Source organism: Benincasa hispida, chromosome 1, assembly GCF_009727055.1.
Source record: "Benincasa hispida cultivar B227 chromosome 1, ASM972705v1, whole genome shotgun sequence".
NCBI classification, from domain to species: Eukaryota; Viridiplantae; Streptophyta; class Magnoliopsida; order Cucurbitales; family Cucurbitaceae; genus Benincasa; species Benincasa hispida.
The window spans coordinates 1228634-1251465 of NC_052349.1; the positions used below are offsets into that span (position 1 = coordinate 1228634).

Here is a 22832-nt window from a genome sequence, read left to right on the forward strand (position 1 = left end):
TTCAATTTTTAGTTAATTATTGATTTGCCAAAGTTTTATGAAGCACATATACGTCATGTGAGGCAGAATCCATATCATGACATGCGATTTGACGTATCTATTTCTACGTGTACCCTTTTTTAAAGAAAAAAAAAAATAAGCAACTCATCTAATCTTTCTCAATTTAAAACTAAGCAACCCATTTAAAAAGTTCACTAGTTGAGTCCAAAACTAAAAGGAAAAAAATAAATAAAAGACCAAACCCTAAAATCATCTAATCTTCATCTTCACATTTGAATCCTCACAAAGTCCACCAAAATATAAATAGATATCTTCAACAATTCAATGAAAAAATTCTTCGTTTATCTTCATACTTTTCCCTCTAATCTTCTTCTTCTTTGTAATATGAGTCACTTTTCTATTGATTTTTTTAATTACTGTACTTCAACATTTTATATACATTGAGTCACTTTTTGTATTGTATTTTATTTTGTGCTATTATTATTAACTTGTATGCTAAATTTATCTATATCCTAGATTTTTTTAAGAAAAAGAAAATAGATCTTCAATGTATCAATATCCTCGTTTTTTTAGAAATATATATATATATTAAAAATATATATAAAAAACAACGTATCCTTAGACTTATCCTTGTCTTAGTTTTTTAGAAATTGACGAATCCCTGTATCCGATCGTATCTATATCGGATAACCGTATCTGTGTCTGTGCTTTATAGCTAAAGATCCTATATGTAACCGGCCATTAAATCATTTAATGTTGGATCTTCTACAAATTTTCCAACTCACTGGACAAGTAAAAAAGCTTAAACTTTGAGGTTCTTTTGTCAACACAACTCCTTTGATTTGCTCAATGAAAATATAAATTTTCATTTCCAATGGTTCACACAACTCAAAGTTTTTATAATATTATGAACTGTTTTTTCTCCTCCCTCAAAATCAAACACACAACAAAAAAAGAGCAGAAGAAAGAAATCCCCAACAAAGTAGAAAGAAGGCCATAACAGAGCACACCAATAATAACAACACAGAAACAAGGAAGGAAGCTGCTAAGCAATGCACAGAAGACTATGGTGCTAACTGCTAAAGAATGTGTTATGTTCACCTAAATGACTCTGGGCGCTTTGGCTTGCTTTGAACAACAGCTTCAATCTTCTCCATTACTGCAGGAGTTAGCAATGGGATCACGTCCACAGCTTTCATGTTCTCCTGAATCTGCATATGTGTTGGAAAACAGTTTGTACTCGTAACCTCGAAAAGAATAAAACAAAAAACTCCTTTTCTTGAAGAAATACCATACTATTTTAAAAGTTGCAATATCATCCTTGACTTTTAATAAATGTTTCAAATCTAACCATAAAAATATAAGCCAAGAGAACAGAGATGGTCCTACAGAATCAGGTCAGATATATCCTCACAGTTAAAAAGATCGACCACTTAAGATCTCTCAATAACTAGCAGAAGATGACTTATAATTCTTGAAATTTTTTGTAGTTAATTGATATCGTTTTTTATGTTGACTAGATTACTGGTTTTTTAAAATAATAAGCCCACCCCATATGAGCCCACTCTGGCTTACAGATCCAATTAGATGCACCAGACGAGCCAGGGGAAAGACTACCAATTGACCCAACCATGTTCAACTGATGAAACATTAGGATTTGAAGCACACATCCTGAACTAGACTATATCTCAGAGTAAATGGTTCGTAAATTCAAAAACCAATATATCCACAAGAATCTGACCTGAGATTCTTTCGTTGCACCAGTGATAACCGATGAAACATTAGGATTTGCAGCACACCATGCAATTGCTAGCTGCGACAATGGCACGCCGAGCTCATCCGCAATTGGTTTCAACCCATTGACTTTTCTCAACACATCATCAACCAGAGATCGATTTGCAAGATTCTACAAGCAGGCAGAATAAAAGGCTAAGTTTCCATGTTCTCATCATTGGATAAAGGAAAAAACACAAAGTTCTTTAATCACTAGCATAGGATATCCAAATGAGGTGGTCCCTTGCAGACATCAATCCGAAAAAGTAACTGATTAACCAAGAACTTATTAGCTAAATCAAACCAAAGCATGCCAAACTGTCAGATCCAAACTTCTTACTTTGTAATTTTCCAAAGCAAATCGGCTATCAGGTGGTATACTTCCCTTGTTGTATTTTCCAGTGAGCACGCCCGAAGCCAGTGGACTCCATGTTGTTAGACCTAAGCCATAGTTGGTGTACAGAGGGAGAAACTCGGCCTCGACCTGCATGAATACAGTAACACGTCTCAATCTAGTTTCCATGCAAAAGGAACAGAACCCAAAAGAAGGATATTAAACTAATCATCCTAGCAAGCTACCAGATTAAACTATTCATGAATTAAGTTAAAGATTATTTTCCAGCAAAGAAAACCTCGTTCGAAAAATTACTGAAGTAGGCCTTGACTTTTAAAACTGCAACAGGAATGCTCAAATTCCATTTCCAAATGGAAGCGGAAAACAAAGAGAATAATTTTACTAGTAACCATAAATAGAACCAAGCAATCATTAGGCCAAACATACAATTTCATCTACGCCCATTTAAAAATCTAATCCCTAATCTTTCAAAAGTTTTGATTTCATCTTGTACTCATCAAAATTTTTCAATAGTCTTTACCATTAAAAGTGATGACGGGGCATGAAACCACTTTATTAATCGATTTTATAATTCTTATTCACCGAGTTAGGCATACACACCAATAAATCAAACACCTATCTATTCCACATAACTCAACTCAGCCCCAAACAACCTACAAATTCGAGATGTGCTACCACTATCCAAAAATTATCCCTTTTTGGATAGCAATAGAAAAAATTATCCATTAAAAGTACTACTATAGGATAAACCCATCACCGCCTTGGAAATAGTACTATTCAATTTCCACATCGTTACTTTTCAATATCTAATCTATTCAGAGTCAAGTTTCGAATGAAAAAACTACACGAAATTTCTAAGAATAACATAGATCGAGGCCAAAACTGTATATCGAACCCAGATGTTATACTTCCCACCAAGATCCCCCCAGCCAATCAGTGAAGAAACTCCACAGAAAACCAATTTACAGAAACCCTCACAAAACACCCGATCAGTTGGTAATATCAACATTCAAAATAGTCATCAGAAATTTTGCCTAACTATAACTGAAAACTCCATTTCTATGATCTAAGAGAAAACATCAGAAAACGATCAATTAGCTGAAAAAACAAGGCACTTACCTTATGCCGAGACAACAAATTGTACTCCGGCTGCTCCACAATCGGCCCAACCAAATCCAATCTCTCGGCAATTCCCCAAGCCTCAGTGATCTGCTGAGCTGACCACTCACTGGTTCCCCAATAAAACGCCCACCCCTTATCAATCACATAATTCATCGCCCTCACCGTCTCCTCGATCGGCGTCGAAGAATCCGGTCGATGACAGTAAATAACATCAACATACTCCATATCCAATCGCTTCAGTGAAGCCTTGGTACCTTCAACGATATGCTTTCGGGAAAGCCCTTTATCGTTTGGACCAGGACCGCCCCAAAAGATCTTGGTGGAGACGACTATATCGGAGCGCTTCCATCCGAGCTCCCGAATGGCCTGACCCATGATCTCCTCGGCCCGGCCATTGGCGTAGACTTCAGCGTTGTCGAAGAAATTGACGCCATGGTCACGGCAGCATTGGAGAAGAGATTTGGCCTCTCGAACATCGAGCTGATTGCCGAAGCTTACCCAAGCGCCGTATGATAACTGGCTGACCTTCAAGCCGGACCTGCCTAAGTTCTTGTACTGCATCGTGGACGGAAACGGATGACGATCGAAAAAATTCAGAAGAAAGTGGACGAGAGAGAGTGAAATGAGATTCGGAAAAAGGGAAACGAAATGGAATCGAATCAAAGTTCAGTGGTTTGAGGATTTTGTTGAACAGCAACACGTGAAGACGGTTGGTTCTACGAGAAAAATCTGAATCAAGGGTTCATACTTGAAAGTTGAAACTTCAAAACTGACTTACTGAAGGGACGTATGGATGTATGTGTGTATATAATATAAATTTCTTTAGGAAAAATAAATCGAGAAAAAAAGTTTTTTTTTTTTTAGTTTAGTTTTTATTTAGAGTTATTTTCAAATACAACAAAATAAATAAAATATTTACATATATAGTAAAATTTTAAAATCTATTCATGATAAACATTGATAGACTTCTATTATTAGTGTCTATCAGTTGCTAAAATTTTTGCTATATTTATAAATATTTTCACTAATTTTGTCATTTGAAATATTTTTCCTTTTATATAATCATTATTTTCACATTTTTAGTTTAATTTTAATTTAGTCACTTTTAAAATATTACATTTTGTTTTTAAAATTTTGAGTTTTATTTCAATTTGATTCTTAGATTTATGGATATAACTTTTAGCTCTATTTTTTACTGAATATTCATTTTCATTTTTAAATTAATTTGAAAGTCAAACAAAAAAAAATAGTGATATTTAATTAATTATAGTTGTTTAAAATTTTTAAATTAATTAATAAATATTAAAACTAACTACTAAGGGAGTATTTAGGAAGAAATCAAGGTCAAAAGTGTGAACCACCAAAAACAAAAAGACATTTTTCTCTATTTCTTTATTTTTGAAAAAAAAAATCGAGTACAATATATATGTATTGGGGATTGAACCTACGACCTTCAAGTACTCACTTTAGCATATTCGAATTTAGTGTCTATTTAGTACTTGGAGTTTAAAAAAAAACACTTTCGTCGCTGAAGTTTGAGAAATGATTCTAAATGGTTCGTGTACTCATTTTGCAATGACATGGCAATTAACATGCTAATTGGACTATGGTGACTAGGAAAGTTTAAAATGAGTTGGCAAATTATATTGTTTTTATGTTATAATTATAGGATAGGGTTTTTCCATCCCTTCCACCTTCTTCAACCTCTCTTAAGCATCCTCCTGTGGCTAGCAGGCATCCACTTTCGAAAATCTTCTTTTCCCTTCTCTTAGGTATCCTTCATCTTTAATCTTCAATCGCAATTCTTCGCATTCAATTTCGTCACATTCTTCATGATTTGAGGAAGCTCTCAGCTTTATTCGTTTTAGGTCGTGGCTTTCTCAACAGTGCCATTGACGTTCTATGTGCCGCCGATTCAGAGCATAGATCTATCTGTTTGTCAGAGGCTTAGAAGATTTCTCTGTCGCACCACCATTCGGACGTTCAAAGTTTATATTTTCTTTTGCCAAGCCTTCTCTTAACTCTTTGGTTCTATATTCCACGTTTCTTGTTCCAATAACATATTTGATTTGGTTCTTCTTCAAGTTCAGCTACTTAGTTGGGGCTTTTGTTCTGGCGTTGTTGTTGTTTGATTTTGAGGATTCAATTATTCTTGTTATTGAATTTTATTTTGGATCTTCAATATTGATTATTGAATCTATCGTTGTGCAGAGAAGTGCGACTTTGATTTGAAATTAGTCTTGAAGCTGGGTTTGTTATGATAATATATGATTCTTTTCAGTATGTTCAAAATTAATTTTTTAGAGTAATTAGGAGGCACACCACGTCATTCTTAGTCAGCTTCATGGTGTTGGGTTCGACCCTGCAACAACAATGATTTTATTTAATTTTTTAATATTTCTTTATTTTCTATATTAATTTGACTATATTTCTTTCTTTCTTTTATTTTTTTCTCCCTTTATTAATTTTTCATATTTATATGTTTAATTTAATTTTGAATTTTAAATTTTCCAATATTTAGATTTATGTATTATTTTGATTTTCAAATTTTAAATTCTCAAGTTGTATATTTAAATATTTTTTGAACCTTAAAATTTAAATTTTACATATATATATTTATATATTATTTTAAATCTAAAATTTTTATTTTGAGTACATTCGAAGATGGTTAAAATTTTATCATTTATAAATTTTGTTTACTAAAACATCAATTTAAGTTTACTTTAGTATTTTATAATCACGATATTTATATAATAATATATTTGAATTGGATTTGCATCAACATCATTCAAAACAAATTAATTGAAATATATAAGCTAGAATTAAAATTAAAATGAGATATTCTATCCCATTTAAATTCAAATTATCGATTATTATTTACATTATTTATGAAAATTTTCAAATCTATTCTTTTTGCTAATTACGGGATCTTTTTCTTTTACTAATTACTATTATTTTCTCCACGTGGAAATCATGGAAAAAGAAAGGAAAAGAAACAAAAATGGGTCGGTAGTTCAAGTGGTCCCACCCAACTTCTCAATTAATTATGTGCAAAGCAATAAGCATTTGTGGCTAATTCTTAAAATAGAAATTTTAACACCTAATATTTCATAAGTAATATTTATTTATATAGTAATACACTGATACCTATAAGTTATTTAGGTTAATAGACATATTAGTTGGTTTTTATTTGAGCTTAGAGTAGATTTGACTAAATAAATTTTGAAAATTAAGTTCATAGTCCAAACTTATCATTTTTATAAAAGTGACAAAAAAACATGTCCAATGCATGAAATGTTAAAAAAAAAAAGAAAAAAATACAGATACACACTTGATACATACGATATAGTTAATACACTTGATATATTATTAATACACTTGATATACTTAATACACTTCATACATTAAAAGGTGTCATATCTGCAAATGAAAAAAGTATGTGACACCCTTTAGATATCCTATTGTTAAATTGTCACCCAATGGATATATTTTTTATTACATTAAAGTTGTTGAAGAGCAAACTACCTTTCCAACATTTCCACATTTTGAACTACTTCTATATTCTTTTACAAATTCTTTAAATGGTAACAATTAGTACACATATTTTAAAAGATAAAAAAATAATTAATTAAATTTCCTCCCATATATATAATGAGAACGTTAAAACCGAATCCCATTGCTAAGTTGTATAGAATTTCTATTTTATGACTGGATATGCCCCACTTATTAAATTAAAATCTTAATTACAATTTAGTTAATAAAATATAGGGGAAAATACATTTTTGGTATCTAAATTTTTGTTTTAGTTTTCATTTGATCCATAAATTTCAAAATATTATACATTTAGTACTCAAGTTTTGAATTTTATTTCAATTTAGTCATTAGATTTCAAAATGTTACAATTTTATCCTTGATAATTAAATTTTGTTTCAATTTGGTCTATAGCTTTAATATTCATACTTTTAACCTCGAGTTTTCACTAAATACTAACTATCAATCTTTGGCATAATGCCTATTCATTATTTAAAAGAATTATATATAATTAAGTTTCACAGTATTTTTCATCACCATTAAAATCAATTTTAGAATTACACATCATAACTATTTTAATTAATTAATAGACATATTGTTAAAGACTTAAAGTGAGTATTTAGTAAAAATCGAGGTTAAAAGTGTAAATCTTGAAACCTAAGAACTAAATTGAAACAAAAACTAAATTTAAAAACTAATATGGTACATTATGAAACATAAATACTAAATTGAATTAAACTCAAAATTCAAAGATTAAAATTATAAGAGATCAAGAAACTAGGGACCCAAAGGATATTTTTTTCCTAAAATATATTTTAGAATCAAACAAAGCGTACAATAAATGAAATACATGAAATTTGAACCACTAAATATTTAGCAATTAGTATATTCGAGAAAAAAAAATGTAGGCATCACACAAATTATTAGAAACAAGATCATATATTTTACTTTTAAGCTTTGAATTTTCTTCTTTTTTTTTTTTTTTTTTTTTTTTCGTTAAAAAGAAATTGGCTTTAGTTCATTTTGGTCTACTTTCAAAATGTTCATTTTAATTCCAATACCTTCAATTTGGTTAATTTGATTTATACTTTTAAAATATTCATTTTGGTCATTGTACTCTTAACATTGGTTCATTTTGGTCATTGAACTTTAAAAAATGACCATTTTAATCCATTACAAATAAAAATGGAGGGATCAAAATGGTCACCTTTTAAAGGTACAAGAAAATAAAAATGAAAATTTAAGATCTCATTTGGTAACCATTTCGTTTTTTGTTTTTGAAAATTAAGTTTATTTTCTCCATATTTCTTACAACAATTTACATTTTTTTTAAATACAATAGTTGAATTTTTAGTCAAATTATAAAAATAAAAACAAAATTTTAAAAGAAAAATTATTTCAAATGGTAAAATTGTTGAAAATATTTACAAGATATAGCAAAATTTTAGAACCATCAATGATAGACGTTGATAGACTTCTATCAGTGTCTATCAATGTCTCTTGATAGACACTGTCTATCATTGATAGTTCTAAAATTTTGTTATATTTTGTAAATATTTTGGTTCATTTTTTTATATTTAAAAACAACCCATTTTAAAACTACTTTTAATAGTTTTCAAATTTTAGCTTGGTTTTGTAAACCATTAGTAATAAGTAGATAACAAGAAAGTAGTGTCTATACGTTTAATTTTTAAAAACAAAAACAAAAAATCAAATGTGTGATCTAAAAGTACATGAACCAAAATGAACCAAATTTTAAAATATAAAGACCAAAATGAACATATTAAAAATATAGATATCAAAATGAACCAAAATAAAAATACAGAGACCAAAATAGTAATTTAAGTCTTCAACTTAAAATATAATAGCAAATTCTTGATAAGGAAAATGAAAAAAACCAGTGTATAAATTACTGGTGAGTTATATTTAAAACGGGTATCAGCAAAAAATAGATACAATAATTAATAGCTAATGCCAACAACTTTTTTCTTGGGTAAGAAAAAAATATAGTACCTTCCTTTGAGGAGACTATCGTTAGTGGAAGAATCAAGAGTCCTTCAATGGACATTTGAAGGGGGAAAAAAGAGTGCATAAGCAGGTTAAGGTCTGAAACTTCTTGAAGTGATTGTCGGTCGCTCATCCATAACATGCCAACTGACTTCTGTTAGCCCTACAAATCATTAGGGCGTGTTTAGATTGACTTTTTGTATTTAAAATGGTTTTTAAAAAATTTAAAAAGTCAGCTCCAAATAGATCCATAGAGAAGAAATATCAAGATGATGCCAACATCAATTACGGGAATCCAAGCTGAACCATACACTCCAATTTGAATGGAGAGGATTTATTTCCAACTGATAAGTGATAGCTAAGCTACAGCATGCTGGGGACTGATGATAAGATGAGAGCCATTGAAAGTGAAGAGACAACTGAGAGTACCTGTGAGAGAATAGTTGAATAAATTTAGAACTGTGGACCTCTCAACAGTGGTTACTTGGGCAAGAAATGGGAGAAGCGTCTGTAGTGCATATCTACCTGAGAGAGGTGCCTATGTGCTGTAGAACGCGGAAGCGTTGAGTGAGGGAGTAATGAAGGATTCGATTGTTGAGAAAAATATGGATAAGATAAATGAGAAAGACAACTCATGTATGTATGCAACGTTCTTTGAATGTTTTTATCATGTTTGTGAGTATTTGAGTTATCTTACGCACATGCCAACTAACACATGAGACAAACCTCACCCAACAGTATTATATGTTTGGAAATTCATAGTGTCAATGAGCTTTGAACTCATTCCCTCAAAGTCTTCCTACAGGCTCTTATGCCACCAGGCTCATCCAATGGTAGTTACTAACATATCAAATCTTGGACATTTTTCAATTGTGTTTCATTACAAGTTCCAGAGCAAAAGATTGAAAAGGACCTATAAACATTAACAATTCAAGATAGTTTTGATACAGAAGTGACCTTGGTAGTTGGAAAGCACAACTCGGGTTGTCGAACAATGTATATTTGATCTCCATGGCTATCTTCCTTGTACACATCTTGATTCCGGTGCCAAGTCCACAAAGCATGCGTTGAATTTGTTACCTGAACTAGAAAAATAAACACGTTTAGTATTCAGCTCTTGCATCTGATAATGTGGCATAACAACTCAACTAGAATACAAATGCAATGGACATTTAAGAGTAAGGCTAAATTGTAAGTTTAGTCCCTAAACTTTCAAGTGTATGTCTATTTGGTCCCTCAACTTTTAAAAGTGTCTATTAGGTCCCTAGCTTTCTATTTTATGTCATATAGGTCCTATAACTTTAAGAAACACCTAAAAGATTCTTAAACTTTTAATTTTATGTCTACGAATTCCTAAACTTTAAAAAATGTCTAATAGATCCTTAACCTTTTAATTTTATGTCCAATAGATTCCTAAGTTTTTCAAATTTGTATCTAATGGGTCTTTGGCCTATTCAATCTTTTTTTTAAAAAAAAGAAAAAAATCATGTATCTAATAGGTCCTTGACCTATTCAACATAATTGTCTTTAATTGAATATATCAAGGACTAGATACAAAATTGAAGATTTTGGTACATATTAGAGACAAAATCTAAAGTTTGAGAACTTATTAGACACAAAAATAAAAGTTTAGGAATCTATCAGACACTTTTGAATGCTACAGAACCAAATAGACATAAAGCTGAAAGTTTAAGGATTAAACTTTAATTTATAACCTAAAAGTCCTTTTATGTTATTATAGGTTATTGGACTGATTAGAGTGGAGTTCAGCAGTTTGCGCAGACGGTTTCCTTCTTTTTCATGAAATTCTTTTCATATAGACAAGTTGGTAGAATCTAACTTGAAATTATCTTTCGAAGAGATTATACAAAGTTAACTTAATATGACAACTGACAGTGTTTCTTTAAAAATACTATTGATTGACTATCAAAAGGTCTTCTAAACAAAATAAGAGAATAGAAAACTTGCATTGGAAGTAAGGATAGAATGTTAAACAAAAGATTATAACCTCAAGCGTTCCATGACCAAAGCTGCTTTCTCTAAATGCACTCCATTCCGGTTGGGTGTTCCAACAAAACTTCCCTTCTGCTGGACCGGAAGAATAGTTCAAACGACACATTCCTCCAAATTCTGGAACGTTATCACCAGCTGAAGGACATTTTCCAGGGTCATCAGCATGGTCCACATCAACCTTCTCAATGTTTCCACCATCTCCAACTGTTATGTAAACCGGGCCACAAGGATCCAGTGTATAGTTGTACACTCTGTTCGTGCGTTCATAGGCATGTACCTGAAGAGCAGAGATGAATATGTTAGGATACCTCCTAACTAGAATTAAGATCTCAAATATAGCGAAATGTAAAAGATGAAGAACTACAAGATAAACCAAGTATAAAAGCTCTTAGAATGTCCCCTCTTGAGTATTCTAACTCAAGTCCTAGATCACTCAACAATTGCTTGCCTTCCCTCAATCCCCCTTTCTCTATTTATAATCAAATACACTAACTCACTCCCTAACTAATTACCATTGAATATTCTTCTAATAACAAAGAACTACGAGTAAAAGCTTTTTATTCTTCATTTGGTGGGGGGAGGGGGATTCTACAATAAATAAAATGAACTTAAGGTCCCAAGACAGGGTCAATATTTTTATATATTTATTATTATTATTATTATTTTTTTGAAAAATAATCGAACTCCATTAATTCGAAACACCAGAATCACCGCATAGCGGATTACAAAAAAGAGTATCAAGCTCAAAGGCCGATCTCAACTACAAAGGCATAACATCATTCCATTGGACATCAAAAGCATTAGAAGAAGCCCATCTAGCTAAACAGTGGCTTTAATAAGATAGGGTCAATATTAAAGCCAGTACAACACTCGAATGACTTGTAGGCCATAATTCACAAGATAAATATGATGGTTATATATCAATGGCCCACCCAAATTGAACTTGCAATACTAGACATTTGTGTGAAGTTATTTCTAACCATATTGTCTCTTGGGAGGGCCAGTGGGAAGAGGATCTGGCAACTAATATGCACATTTCTGATCCAAGAGAATCTTGAAACTTACATGACCAGAAAAAACAATATCGACACCATGCTCATAAAGAAGGTGTTCCATCTCTTGACGCATGCATTCAAATTCTTGGTAATGAGAAGAATAGCTATTGTACCATGGAGGATGCCAGGCAGCTACTAACCAAGGGGTCACTGTACAGTCCACGTTATCCAGATCTTCTTTCAGCCAAGCATACTGAGCACCTAAAATGAGAGCCAGGCCATTGAAAATTTTACAGAGGATTTAAACACTGACAGAATGCATGTATATCTATTACCGATAGCGTTGTAATCGGCATATGCTCCCAACATAAGAAAATGAATTCCTCCAGCATTGAATGAGTAGTAGAAGCTGCTATTTGAGCCACTTTCAGCAGAGGGCACTGCAAATCTTGTCAAATATGATTTAAAAGTGATTCCGGAAATTTGGGGCTCAATCTCATGGTTACCCTCAATAACCATCATTGGAACTCGTGAAGTTACTGGCTCCATAAACCTGATACCCAGACTGTCCCATGTAAAAACCAGAGTATATTGGGATGTAAGAATTCTAAAAAAACAGACCATTCTTCCTCTCCTGTTCATTAACGTGTATTCTGTTTCTCTGAGATTCTAGAATAATAAGATTTCATGATTCAGATTCCCAATTCCCATAATATTTAGTATACCACATGTAAGCCGTAAACAAAAGATAATAGTTCCACAAAGGTAAAGTAAGAAAACGATGGCTTCCTCAAAGGTTACCCCACATCACGTTTTAAAAAAGGCAAAACAAGTCACAAAAATTATGTTCTTACATCTAACAACAGGAAACAAGCTACTGTTAAAATGTGGGATTTTACCTGCCCCACCCATCCCAACGGGGTTGATATGTCTCTCTGATGGGAGCATCTGGAAATGCACATGAAAAACATGAAGCTCCCTTGCCACCAGTTGTGAGGTATTGATTCGCATAAGTTAAATCTCCTATCATCAAGATCAGAGAAGGATCATTCTCAACCAGATGATCAATGGTTGATGTTGAATTGCTTGTAAGTCCCAAGTCTCCAACAATGGCTATTCTACGAGGATATGAACTTTTGCTCGACAATTGTAAAGTCTCGAAGACGTGCTCTTTACTCAAAGCTGAAATAGAGCTATCTCCACACTGGTAATAATACTTGGTTTCAGGTTCAAGACCTGCAAGAGACTTAACAACATAAATAAATAATACTTTACTCTAAGAGCAATCTTTGATAGGAGAAACATATTAGGGAAAATAAAAGAAGTTATATGAGCCGCCCCTAATTAAACATAATGTTTTTGGAATGACCCTCATTCCCGCTATTTTCAATCCAAGTCACGAACCATTTCCATACGAAGGTACATGCTTCAAAATCAAATAACTTTCATTGGTTGATCCCCATTATACTAGATGACTCTTCAAATTGACCTCTTCAACCAACGGATGAGATGAAGTTACAATCAAAACAATTAACAGAGTTCAAACAATTTCCAACTATCATAAGAAAATTATGAAGAAGAGCTTTTATACCGTCGATTCTGACATGGTGAACGATGCCTGAAGTGTAATTGAGCAGCCCTTCAAATGGATATAGCTGACTGTAAACAGTTGAAAACCCTCTTCTCACACTCGTATACTTTCCACTTTCTTTTCCGTACCAAACCTCACTGGCAATAGACGATGGATCCAGCTCAGTCACATTTTCACCAATCTGAGCATCCCCTGAACCAATTCAAACAAATCCATATCCAAAATTCCATCAAATTCAACAATTGCAGCCAGTTTGAAACTTAAGAGACGGAAAAACACATCAATCATACTCTGCTTCCTCGCTCCAATTTGAACAAACTCACTCTCTTAAACACACATACAAAACCCACTCTTCGTAATCATTACAACAAAATGAAAATGTAGTAAGCAGGGACTAAGAATCAAATACCCGTAACCCACGAGACCCACATGGAGCTTGGAGTGGAAATCGCAAGCGATATCTGTTCAGGGAAGTTAGATGAAACATTCTTCCGAAGCCTTGGATGATCCATGGGCAAATCATCGCTACCACGCCTCAAAGACGGATCAAATCGACGAGTAACGGGAATAAATGGGCCATCGAGGGTGGTGGGGATTCGTCGATCATCAGCCACAATCAACCCAGTTAATAGCAAAAAAGGGGCAATGCATATCCATTTCATGGCGGCGATTTACCTCTACAGCTTGTCGACAGAAATGGGGCGATGGAAGAGAGGGAAATGGAGGTAAATTGAAGTGGGATTCGCATCTTCGACATGATGAGAGTGGAATATGCTGCAACTCGGATGGCGATTCTTTTAGCACGATCTCACGACAGTGTGACGAAGACGAGCGCGCCAAGGCGACATGAAAATGTTATTATATTCATCCATATTACACGTATTAACGTTTTGGATAATTTTGGGCTAATAACAATTTATTAAAAAGTTCGTACTATTATGAATATTATAATAATAAATAAATATTCATTGTTTAGTGTCTCAAAAATCATGTATCAACTTTTGTCCATGTGCATTATTGTGTCATGAACATCCTACTTGTCACTTTGACTATTAAACAGTGGTATTTAGTGGATCTTAAAATCACGCACTCATCGGTAAGAAATCCACTTCAAATTCTACTAAATTTTATATTATCCAATTTTATAATTTTAGTTATTTTATGATTTTAGTTATTTTATTTTAAATTATATATTATTATTATTATTATTATTATTATTATTATATTTTCTCCATATTTGTGTTTCCGTTGTGCTCCTCAATTTCACAACACGTTATCAGCACGAGNTTATTATTATTATTATTATTATATTTTCTCCATATTTGTGTTTCCGTTGTGCTCCTCAATTTCACAACACGTTATCAGCACGAGCTTCTATTGCTTTCTCCACTAAAGGTAGGTCCTAAAAGTATGTCGGTTTTTTTCACTTCGTTATAATTAATAAATAAAATGTTATTTTACATATTTAGTATATATTAAATTTATAATATAAATATAATATTTTGTGATAGTGTTGCCATGACAAACCTTACAAAGTTAGAATTCGCAGCCCTTGACATTAATGACAATAATTATTTGTCATTGGTGCTCGATGTCGAAATTCACCTAGATGCTATGAACTTGGGGGGAACAATTACATAATGAAATACAGCATCTAGCCAGGACATAGCAAAGACTATGATTTTCCTTCGTCGTCATCTCCATGAGGGATTAAAAATGGAATATCTTACCATAAAAGATCTTATATCGTGTGGAAAAATTTGAAAGAAATGTATGATCATCAAAAGACAGTTATTCTTCCTAAAACTCGTTATGAGTGAATGCATTTGAGGCTACAAGATTTTAAATCGGTAAGTAATTACAATTTCGCATTATTTAAAATCAGTTCAAAATTGCTGTTATGCAGAGAAAAAATTACTGATGCTGATATGTTAGATAAGACATTTTCTACATTTCACATCTTGAATATGCTTCCGCAACAACAATATTGGAAGAAAAGTTTTAACCAGTATTCTGAATTAATTTCATTTCTTCTCGTGGTCGAACAAAATAACGAGTTATTGATGAAAAATCATGAATCTCGACCAACCGAAACGACATCATTCCCTAAAGTGAATGCTGTGAATTTTAATAATAATCATGGTCGAGGTCGTGATCATGGCAGAAGAAGAAATAAGTATTATTTTTGTGGTGGTCCTTCTAATCATTTAAGTTTCAAAAGAACCACACAAAATGATGATCACAAAGGAAAAGTTCCACAAGATAAGAGTTTAAAAAGTGTTGAAAATAAATGTTTTCGATGTGGAATGAATGGACATTGGTCATGTAACACTCCGATTTATTTTGTAATTAAGCTTTATTTTTTTTTATGTTGGACTATTTGGATAAATTGGAATATGAGATTTATGTTTCTGGCTGAGCTAAAATATAATTTAATTATTTGGAATTAATTAAGTTTCTATTTTGGCTTGCGTTTGAAGATTTGATTATCTCGGGAGATAATTAAATTTGTTTGTTGGAGTTTTTTTTAGAAAAAATATATAAGTTTATATATTTTGAAAGAGGAATAAGGAATTTGGTTTTTAAAAGGAAAAGAGAAAAGGTTTAAGTTATTTATATATGCATGTGGGAAAGGTAGAAAAAAAATAGATTTTCTTTTTTCTCTCTCTCCTCAAGCCGCGTGACCACCCCCTCTCTTCTTCTTCCTGTTTCATCCAACCTTAGCTGCCGCCAGCTAGTCGAGCCTCTCCCCAGTTGCGTGTTGCCAGTTGTCGTCGCCGTCCTCTAGCCGTGTTGCACCACCAGCGTTATCGTCGAACGCCGTCATCCGTGCATCTGGGATCTCGCCGAATGCCGCTGCTATTCTACCGCCGCGAGTTCGACGATTCCAGCCGATTTCGAGTCACCGGCAGTTCGTGCACAATTGCCCTAGCTTTTGATCAGTGCAACCACTCGTTTCAGTCGGCGTTGGACTGGGTTCCATCGTTCTGGTCAGCCACCGTTGAGTTCGTCGACCATCGCTGCCTATTCTTGCAAAACCTTGAGTTGGGTAAGTTTTGGTAAGTTGTTGGATGGTTATTCTTTTGGATTGAGTGTAATAGTGGAAAAATTAAGATTGATTTTGGATTTAATTCATAATCAGATTGGCTAATTAAATCGAGTTATGGAATTTGTCTTGGACCAAGCCACAACTTTAGGTTGATTTAAGTGTGCTAAAGAAGTTCTAAGGAGATTTTGTTTTGCATTTTTACCAAGTTGAGGTAAATGGTACTATTACCGGTGACTTCATGCCAGGCGGCCTAGATTAGATGTATAAAGTTAATTAATGGACTTTAGAAGCATGTTTTTGTCGTTGTGATATACTTGTTGCATGACAGTTATGAGTATATGAGCATGTTCGAATTTCTAATCAGTATTGAAATTATGTATGTGATGCATTAATAGACCAATAGGGCAGTTTACCGCCTTGCCTTGACGCATGTTTTATTTCAGAGGACCGACAGGTCTAGTTTCATGTTTAACAGTATACCTACGGGTCTCTAGACATGCGCGAGCCGACAGGTTTACGTTCACGTTATTTTTCATGTTTGACGGTGTGCCTACGGGCCGCTAGACATGCGTGAGCCTACAATTTTACGTTCATGTTATTTTTCAGTTTGACGATGTGCCTACGAGTCGCTAGACATGCGTGAGCCGACAGGTTTTCGTTCATGTTATTTTTTTCATGTTTCATGTTTGACGGTGTGCCTACGAGCCGCTAGACATGTGTGAGCCGACAGGTTTACATTCATGTTACTTTTCATGTTTGACGGTGTGCTTACGGGCCGCTAGACATGCGTGAGCTGACAGGTTTACGTTCATGTTATTTCCATGTTTGACGGTATGCCTACGGGCTGCTAGACATGTGTGAGTCGACGAGTTCACATTCATGTTATTTTCATGTTTGACGGTGTGCCTACGAACCACTAGACATGCATATCAAGGTAAGACAGTACGTCTTTTGGTTTTCCTTTCATCATAAAAAATCAATGTAGCTGTATGAGCCACGGGTCATCATTCTTTGCTCATAGATGCATAGCCTGATCCCGATAATGGGATCACTTACTAAGTATTTTAGACTCAACCTTTATCTTTTTTTTTTTTTTTTTTTCAGGTAAGGCAAGGATAGCTTCGGAGCGACTGACAAGAGGATTCTGTGATAGTGCCAAAGGAACTAAAACCGCTTCCGTATTTGAACCTTTATGTTTTCTCATGTTTTGATTTTATTACATTTATGATTTTATTCTATTTTTTTTTATAATTTATTTCATGTTAAAGGGTACCCGGGTCGAACGACTTAAGATCTTGAGATAATGGCAGAACAGTTTCTACTTAAAGCGGTTCAAAATCATGTTATTCTATTTTATTTTACTTTACTTTCCTCAGTGCGAATATTTATGCATGTATGCAATAACAATCCCCTTTTTAGTAGTCCTAAGAGGTAGGGTTGTTATAGTTGGTATCAGAGCCCGTGTTTTGGGTTCTGTAAACTGACTTACTATGTAAGTCTAGGTTGTTCCTTTTGGCCTATAACGGATTCCTCATCATCGCCAGGTATGTCCTTATGAAAAGTATCTAGGATAATGTGCACCCGAGTTAATAGCATTTATGATTGCATTTGATGTATTTTATTTTATTTTATTTTTTTTTGCTGGTAAGGAAAGTAACTAAAACTGTCAGGAAAATGGTTCGTGTTAGGGGAAAAGGCAGTCACAGGGTTACCAGAAGGGGGCACGTTCCCGAAGAACAGAATCAGACAGTTTAGGATCAAGATCCTCATGATGAGGATCCACAAGTTCAAGATGCACAAGTTCAAGACCCTCCGGTACCAGAGGATTCCTTTCCGCCTAGGGACTCCTCAGGGTCAAGGTGGCAGTGAACCCAAATACGAAGTAAAGCCCAGCACACGGCCACGCCACCATAGACGTAGGCCACCCCAGTCGTTCCATCAGAGGTTACCGATTGGGCAACCACCATTGGGGAAGTAGTTACATTAGCTGTGTTGAGTAAGGTGAAGGACATGTTGAATGAACGACTGGCCCAGTTTAGCTAGTTTCAACAGACACCACCACCACAGGATCAGATGCCACAAGTCCAGACTCAGAACATGATCCAAAACCAAAGCATGTCAGGCCTTTTAGTGGAGGCCAAGCATTTGCGAGATTTCAGGAAGTACAACCCCAGCACCTTCAATGGGTCACTAAATGACCCCACCAATGCAGAGTTATGGATATCCACGATTGAAATGATCTTTCGTTATATGAAATGCCCAGAAGATCAGAAAGTGCAATGTGTCGTTTTCATGCTTACCGATAAAGCACAAATTTGGTGGCAGTCAGCAGAAAGGATGTTGGGTGTAGGAGGGCAACCAGTGACATGGGAACAGTTCAAGGAGCGCTTTTACGTGAAGTACTTCTCTGCCAACCTAAGGTACAATAAGTAGAAGGAGTTCTTGGAGTTGAGGTAGGGACACAGGTCAGTGAAGGAGTATGACCAGGAGTTTGACACCCCGTCCTATTTCGCCCTAGAGTTGGTCGCCACGGAAGCTATGAGCGCAGAAAGGTTTGTTCAAGGCCTAAAGGACAGTATACGAAGAATTGTGCGAGCATTCAAACCAACCATTCATGCTGAGGAACTTCGCTTGGCAGCTGAGGTGGACCTATAGTCGGAAGACGAGTATTCACGGGCGTTTGGGGCGAAACCTTCCTCAGGTCAAAAGAGGAAGATAGATCAGAAGGCTTTCGAGCCTCACCCCCATCAAAAGGTTCAAAGCTCAGACAGACCGCTTCAACATTTTAAGCAGCAAGTTTTCGAGGCGGGTATGGTGGAAAGGAATCGGCCGGTGTGTAGCTCGTGTGGAAGATGCCATTGAGGACGATGTTTGGCAGGCATTGAGGTTTGTTTTCATTGCAAGTAGGAGGGACATTCGATAGATAGATGCTCTATTAGAAGCACGTTCAGTTATGGGAACCAGTTTGTAGGCCATGAACAGAGGAGTTCGGGTAGGCCTCAACATCAACAAGGTCGTGTTTACTCTACCACTCGGCAAGAGGCCGAGAAAGCAGGCACTGCTGTGACAGGTACACTCCCAATCTTGGGACATTTTGCACTGGTATTGTTTGATTCTGGTTCATCCCATTCATTTATATCATCATTATTTGTTAAGCATGTCATGTTAGAACTAGAGCCTTTGCACTATGTGTTATCGGTATCCACTCCGTCTGGAGAAATTATGTTAGCAAAGGAAAAGATAAAAGCATGTCAGATTGAAGTAGCGAGTCATACCCTGGAAATGACTTCAATAGTCTTGGACATGCGGGATTTTGATGTGATTTTGGGCATGGATTGGCTAACTGCTAATCATGCCAGTATAGACTGCTCTCGTAAAGAGGTGATTTTTAACCCTCTCACGGGGGCCAACTTTAAATTTAAAGGGGCGGGGACCGTGGTCCTGCCCAAAGTGATTTCTGCCATGAAAGCCCAGAGGTTGCTTAACCAGGGTAACTAGAGTATCTTGACTAGTGTCATTGACACTAGAGACCAGAGGTCTCTTTGACTTCGGAGCCAGTGGTATGTGACTACCCGGATGTCTTTCCAAAGGAACTTCCAGGTCTACCGCCACATCGGTAGATAGACTTTGCTATCGAGTTGGAGCTAGGCACAACTCTTATCTCAAAAGCTTGGTACAGAATGGCCCCAGCAGAACTGAAGGAACTTAAGGTTCAGTTACAAGAGTTGTTGGATAAGGGTTTCATACACCCTAGTGTGTCCCCTTGTGGTGCGCCGGTACTTTTTGTGAAAAAGAAAGATGGGTCATTACGGCTTTGCATTGACTACAGGGAACTAAACAAGGTGACTATAAAAAACAAGTATTCACTTCCCAGGATTGACGACTTGTTTGAGCAGTTGCAGGGAGATACAGTGTTTTCTAAGATTGATCTTCGGTCAGGATATCATCAGTTGAGGATAAAGAACGGTGATATTCCCAAGACAACTTTTCGTTCGAGGTATGGGCATTATGAGTTCATCGTGATGTCATTTGGGTTGACGAATGCTCCTGCAGTATTCATGGACCTGATGAATAAGGTGTTTAAGGAATTTCTTGACACCTTTGTGATAGTCTTCATAGATGACATTTTGGTTTATTCCAAGATAGAGGCGGAACATGAGGAGTATTTACAAAAGGTTCTAGAGACCTTGAGGGCACAAAAGTTATATGCTAAGTTTTCCAAGTGCGAGTTTTGGTTAAAACAGGTGTCCTTTCTAGGGCATGTGGTATCCAAGGAAGGTGTATCTGTTGACCCTGCAAAGATCGAGGCAGTTACGAGTTGGTATCATCCTACCACAGTCGGAGAGGTATGCAGTTTCTTGGGGTTAGTGGGCTATTATCGTTGTTTTGTGAAGGAATTTTCCCATATAGCACCCCTCTGACCTAGTTGACCAGAAAATGAGCTTCCTTTATTTGGAGTAAGGCTTATGAGGATCGTTTTCAAAATCTCAAGCAAAGGTTGGTTACTGCCCCAGTTCTCACCGTATCGGATGGAACGGGTGGTTTTTTTATTTATAGTGACGCCTCCAAAAGAGGGTTGGGGTGCGTATTGATGCAGCAAGGTAAGGTAGTTGCTTATGCCTTTCGCCAGTTAAAAAACCATGAACTGAACTATCCCACACATGATTTGGAATTGGCAGCCGTGGTTTTTGCTTTAAAAATATGGAGGCACTACTTGTATGGCGAGAAGATACAGATTTTCTCCGACCACAAGAGTTTAAAATACTTCTTCACTCAGAAGAAATTAAACATGAGGCAACGTAGGTGGTTGGAGCTAGTGAAGGACTATAATTGTGAGATTATGTACTACCCAGGGAAAGCAAATGTAGTGGCGGATGCTCTAAGTAGGAAGGTAGCCCACTCAGCAACCCTTATCACCAGACAGACTTGGTTATGTAAGGACCTTGAGCGGGCCGAGATAGCAGTAGTGGTAGGGGAGGTCTCTCAATTATCGATACAACCGAGTTTAAGGCAAATAATCATTGTTGCTCAACGCAGTAATCCTTACTTGGTTGAGGTAGCACAATAGGTGAAGGCAGGGCAAGGGTGGTGAGTTCTTCTTGTCTGCAGATAATGGTCTTACTTTTCGGAGACGCTTATGTGTACCAGCAGATGGTGACCTCAAGAACGATCTGTTAGGGGAGTCTCATAACTCCCCATTTTCAATACATCCTGGCAATACCAAAATGTACAAGGACCTAAAATGTTGTTACTGGTGGAATAATATGAAAGTGGAGATAGCAGAGTTTGTCAGTAAGTGCTTGATGTGTCAGCAGGTAAAGGCCCTAAGACAAAAGCCAGCAGGCTTGTTGCAACCTTTGAGTGTACCAGAATGGAAGTGGGAGAATGTCTCGATGGACTTCATTGTGGGTTTGCCACGAACCGCGAAGGGTTTTACAGTAATTTGGGTTATCGTGGACAGACTCACCAACCTGGAACATTTCATTCCAGAGAAGCCTACATATTCAGTGAATAGGTGGGCTCAGTTGTATATGAAGGAGGTGGTAAGATTGCACGGGGTATCAGTGTCCATCGTGTCTGATAGGGACCCTCGATTTACCTCCAGCTTTTGGAAGAGCCTTTAGGCAGTATTGGGTACTCGTTTGGATATCAGTACGACTTTTCACTCACAAACTGACGGTCAAACTAAACCAGACACTGGAGGATATGTTACGTGTTTGTGCGTTAGAGTTTGCAGGGAGTTGGGACTCTCACCTTCATTTAATAGAGTTTGCCTATAATAATAGTTATCAGGTAACCATTAGCAAGTCCCCGTTTGAGGCCCTTTATGGGAAGAGTTGTAGGTCACCCATGTGCTCGGATGAGGTTGGTGAACGGAAATTACTAGAACCTGAGTTAGTACAAACCACGAACGAGGTAATACAGAAGATTAGGGCCCGAATGTTGATGGCTCAAAGTAGGCAAAAGAGTTACGCTGATGTTAGGCGTAAGGATATGGAGTTTGAGGTAAGTGAAATGGTGTTTTTGAAAGTGGCACCTATGAAGGGGGTGTTGAGATTTGGCATGAAGGGTAAGTTGAACCCTTGGTTCATCGGGCCATTTGAGATCCTAGAGCGGGTTGGCCCTGTAGCCTACCGGCTGGCCTTGCCCCCATCCCTTTTTGTAGTTCACAATGTTTTTCAAGTTTCCATGTTGAGAAAGTACGTAGCAGACTCATCTCATGTTGTGGATTATGAGTCTTTGCATTTGAATGAGAACCTGAGCTACGAAGAGGAGCCCATTCAAATCTTGGCCAGGGAAGTGAAAGTTTTGCACAATAAGAAGATAGCTTTGGTAAAGGTCCTTTAGCAGAATCATCAGTTTGAGGAAGCAACGTGGGAGTGCGATGACGACGTG

General features: G+C 35.8%; 2 protein-coding genes and 1 long non-coding RNA gene across 11 annotated transcripts; 1 reads left to right on the forward strand and 2 right to left on the reverse strand.

Moving 5' to 3' along the window:
* Nucleotides 1-818: 818 nt before the first annotated feature.
* LOC120070249 (probable voltage-gated potassium channel subunit beta) lies at nucleotides 819-4043 on the reverse strand. Its single transcript, XM_039022140.1, has 4 exons — nucleotides 3248-4043; nucleotides 2114-2257; nucleotides 1742-1906; nucleotides 819-1211 (listed from the first exon to the last, which is right to left on the reverse strand). The coding sequence occupies exons 1-4, from the start codon at nucleotides 3809-3811 to the stop codon at nucleotides 1098-1100; spliced, it is 987 nt and encodes a 328-aa protein (XP_038878068.1). The 5' UTR covers nucleotides 3812-4043; the 3' UTR covers nucleotides 819-1097.
* A 532-nt stretch (nucleotides 4044-4575) lies between these two features.
* LOC120092376 lies at nucleotides 4576-5327 on the forward strand. Its single transcript, XR_005486038.1, has 2 exons — nucleotides 4576-5022; nucleotides 5119-5327. It is a non-coding gene; the product is annotated as an uncharacterized LOC120092376 (long non-coding RNA).
* A 3260-nt stretch (nucleotides 5328-8587) lies between these two features.
* LOC120069446 (purple acid phosphatase 23) lies at nucleotides 8588-14236 on the reverse strand. Of its 9 annotated transcripts, none has more exons than XR_005479565.1 (9): nucleotides 13797-14236; nucleotides 13388-13579; nucleotides 12696-13032; nucleotides 12132-12349; nucleotides 11867-12057; nucleotides 10797-11078; nucleotides 9746-9868; nucleotides 9069-9217; nucleotides 8590-8951 (listed from the first exon to the last, which is right to left on the reverse strand). XR_005479565.1 is itself a non-coding variant. In XM_039021387.1 (8 exons), the coding sequence occupies exons 1-8, from the start codon at nucleotides 14047-14049 to the stop codon at nucleotides 9310-9312; spliced, it is 1620 nt and encodes a 539-aa protein (XP_038877315.1). In that variant the 5' UTR covers nucleotides 14050-14235; the 3' UTR covers nucleotides 8588-9309. The 9 variants fall into 9 exon arrangements, 5 of the variants coding, with proteins under 5 accessions (XP_038877315.1, XP_038877164.1, XP_038877392.1 ...); XR_005479580.1 differs by having other exon boundaries at nucleotides 8591-8951; nucleotides 9100-9217; XR_005479570.1 differs by having other exon boundaries at nucleotides 8591-8951; nucleotides 9078-9217.
* Nucleotides 14237-22832: the final 8596 nt, after the last annotated feature.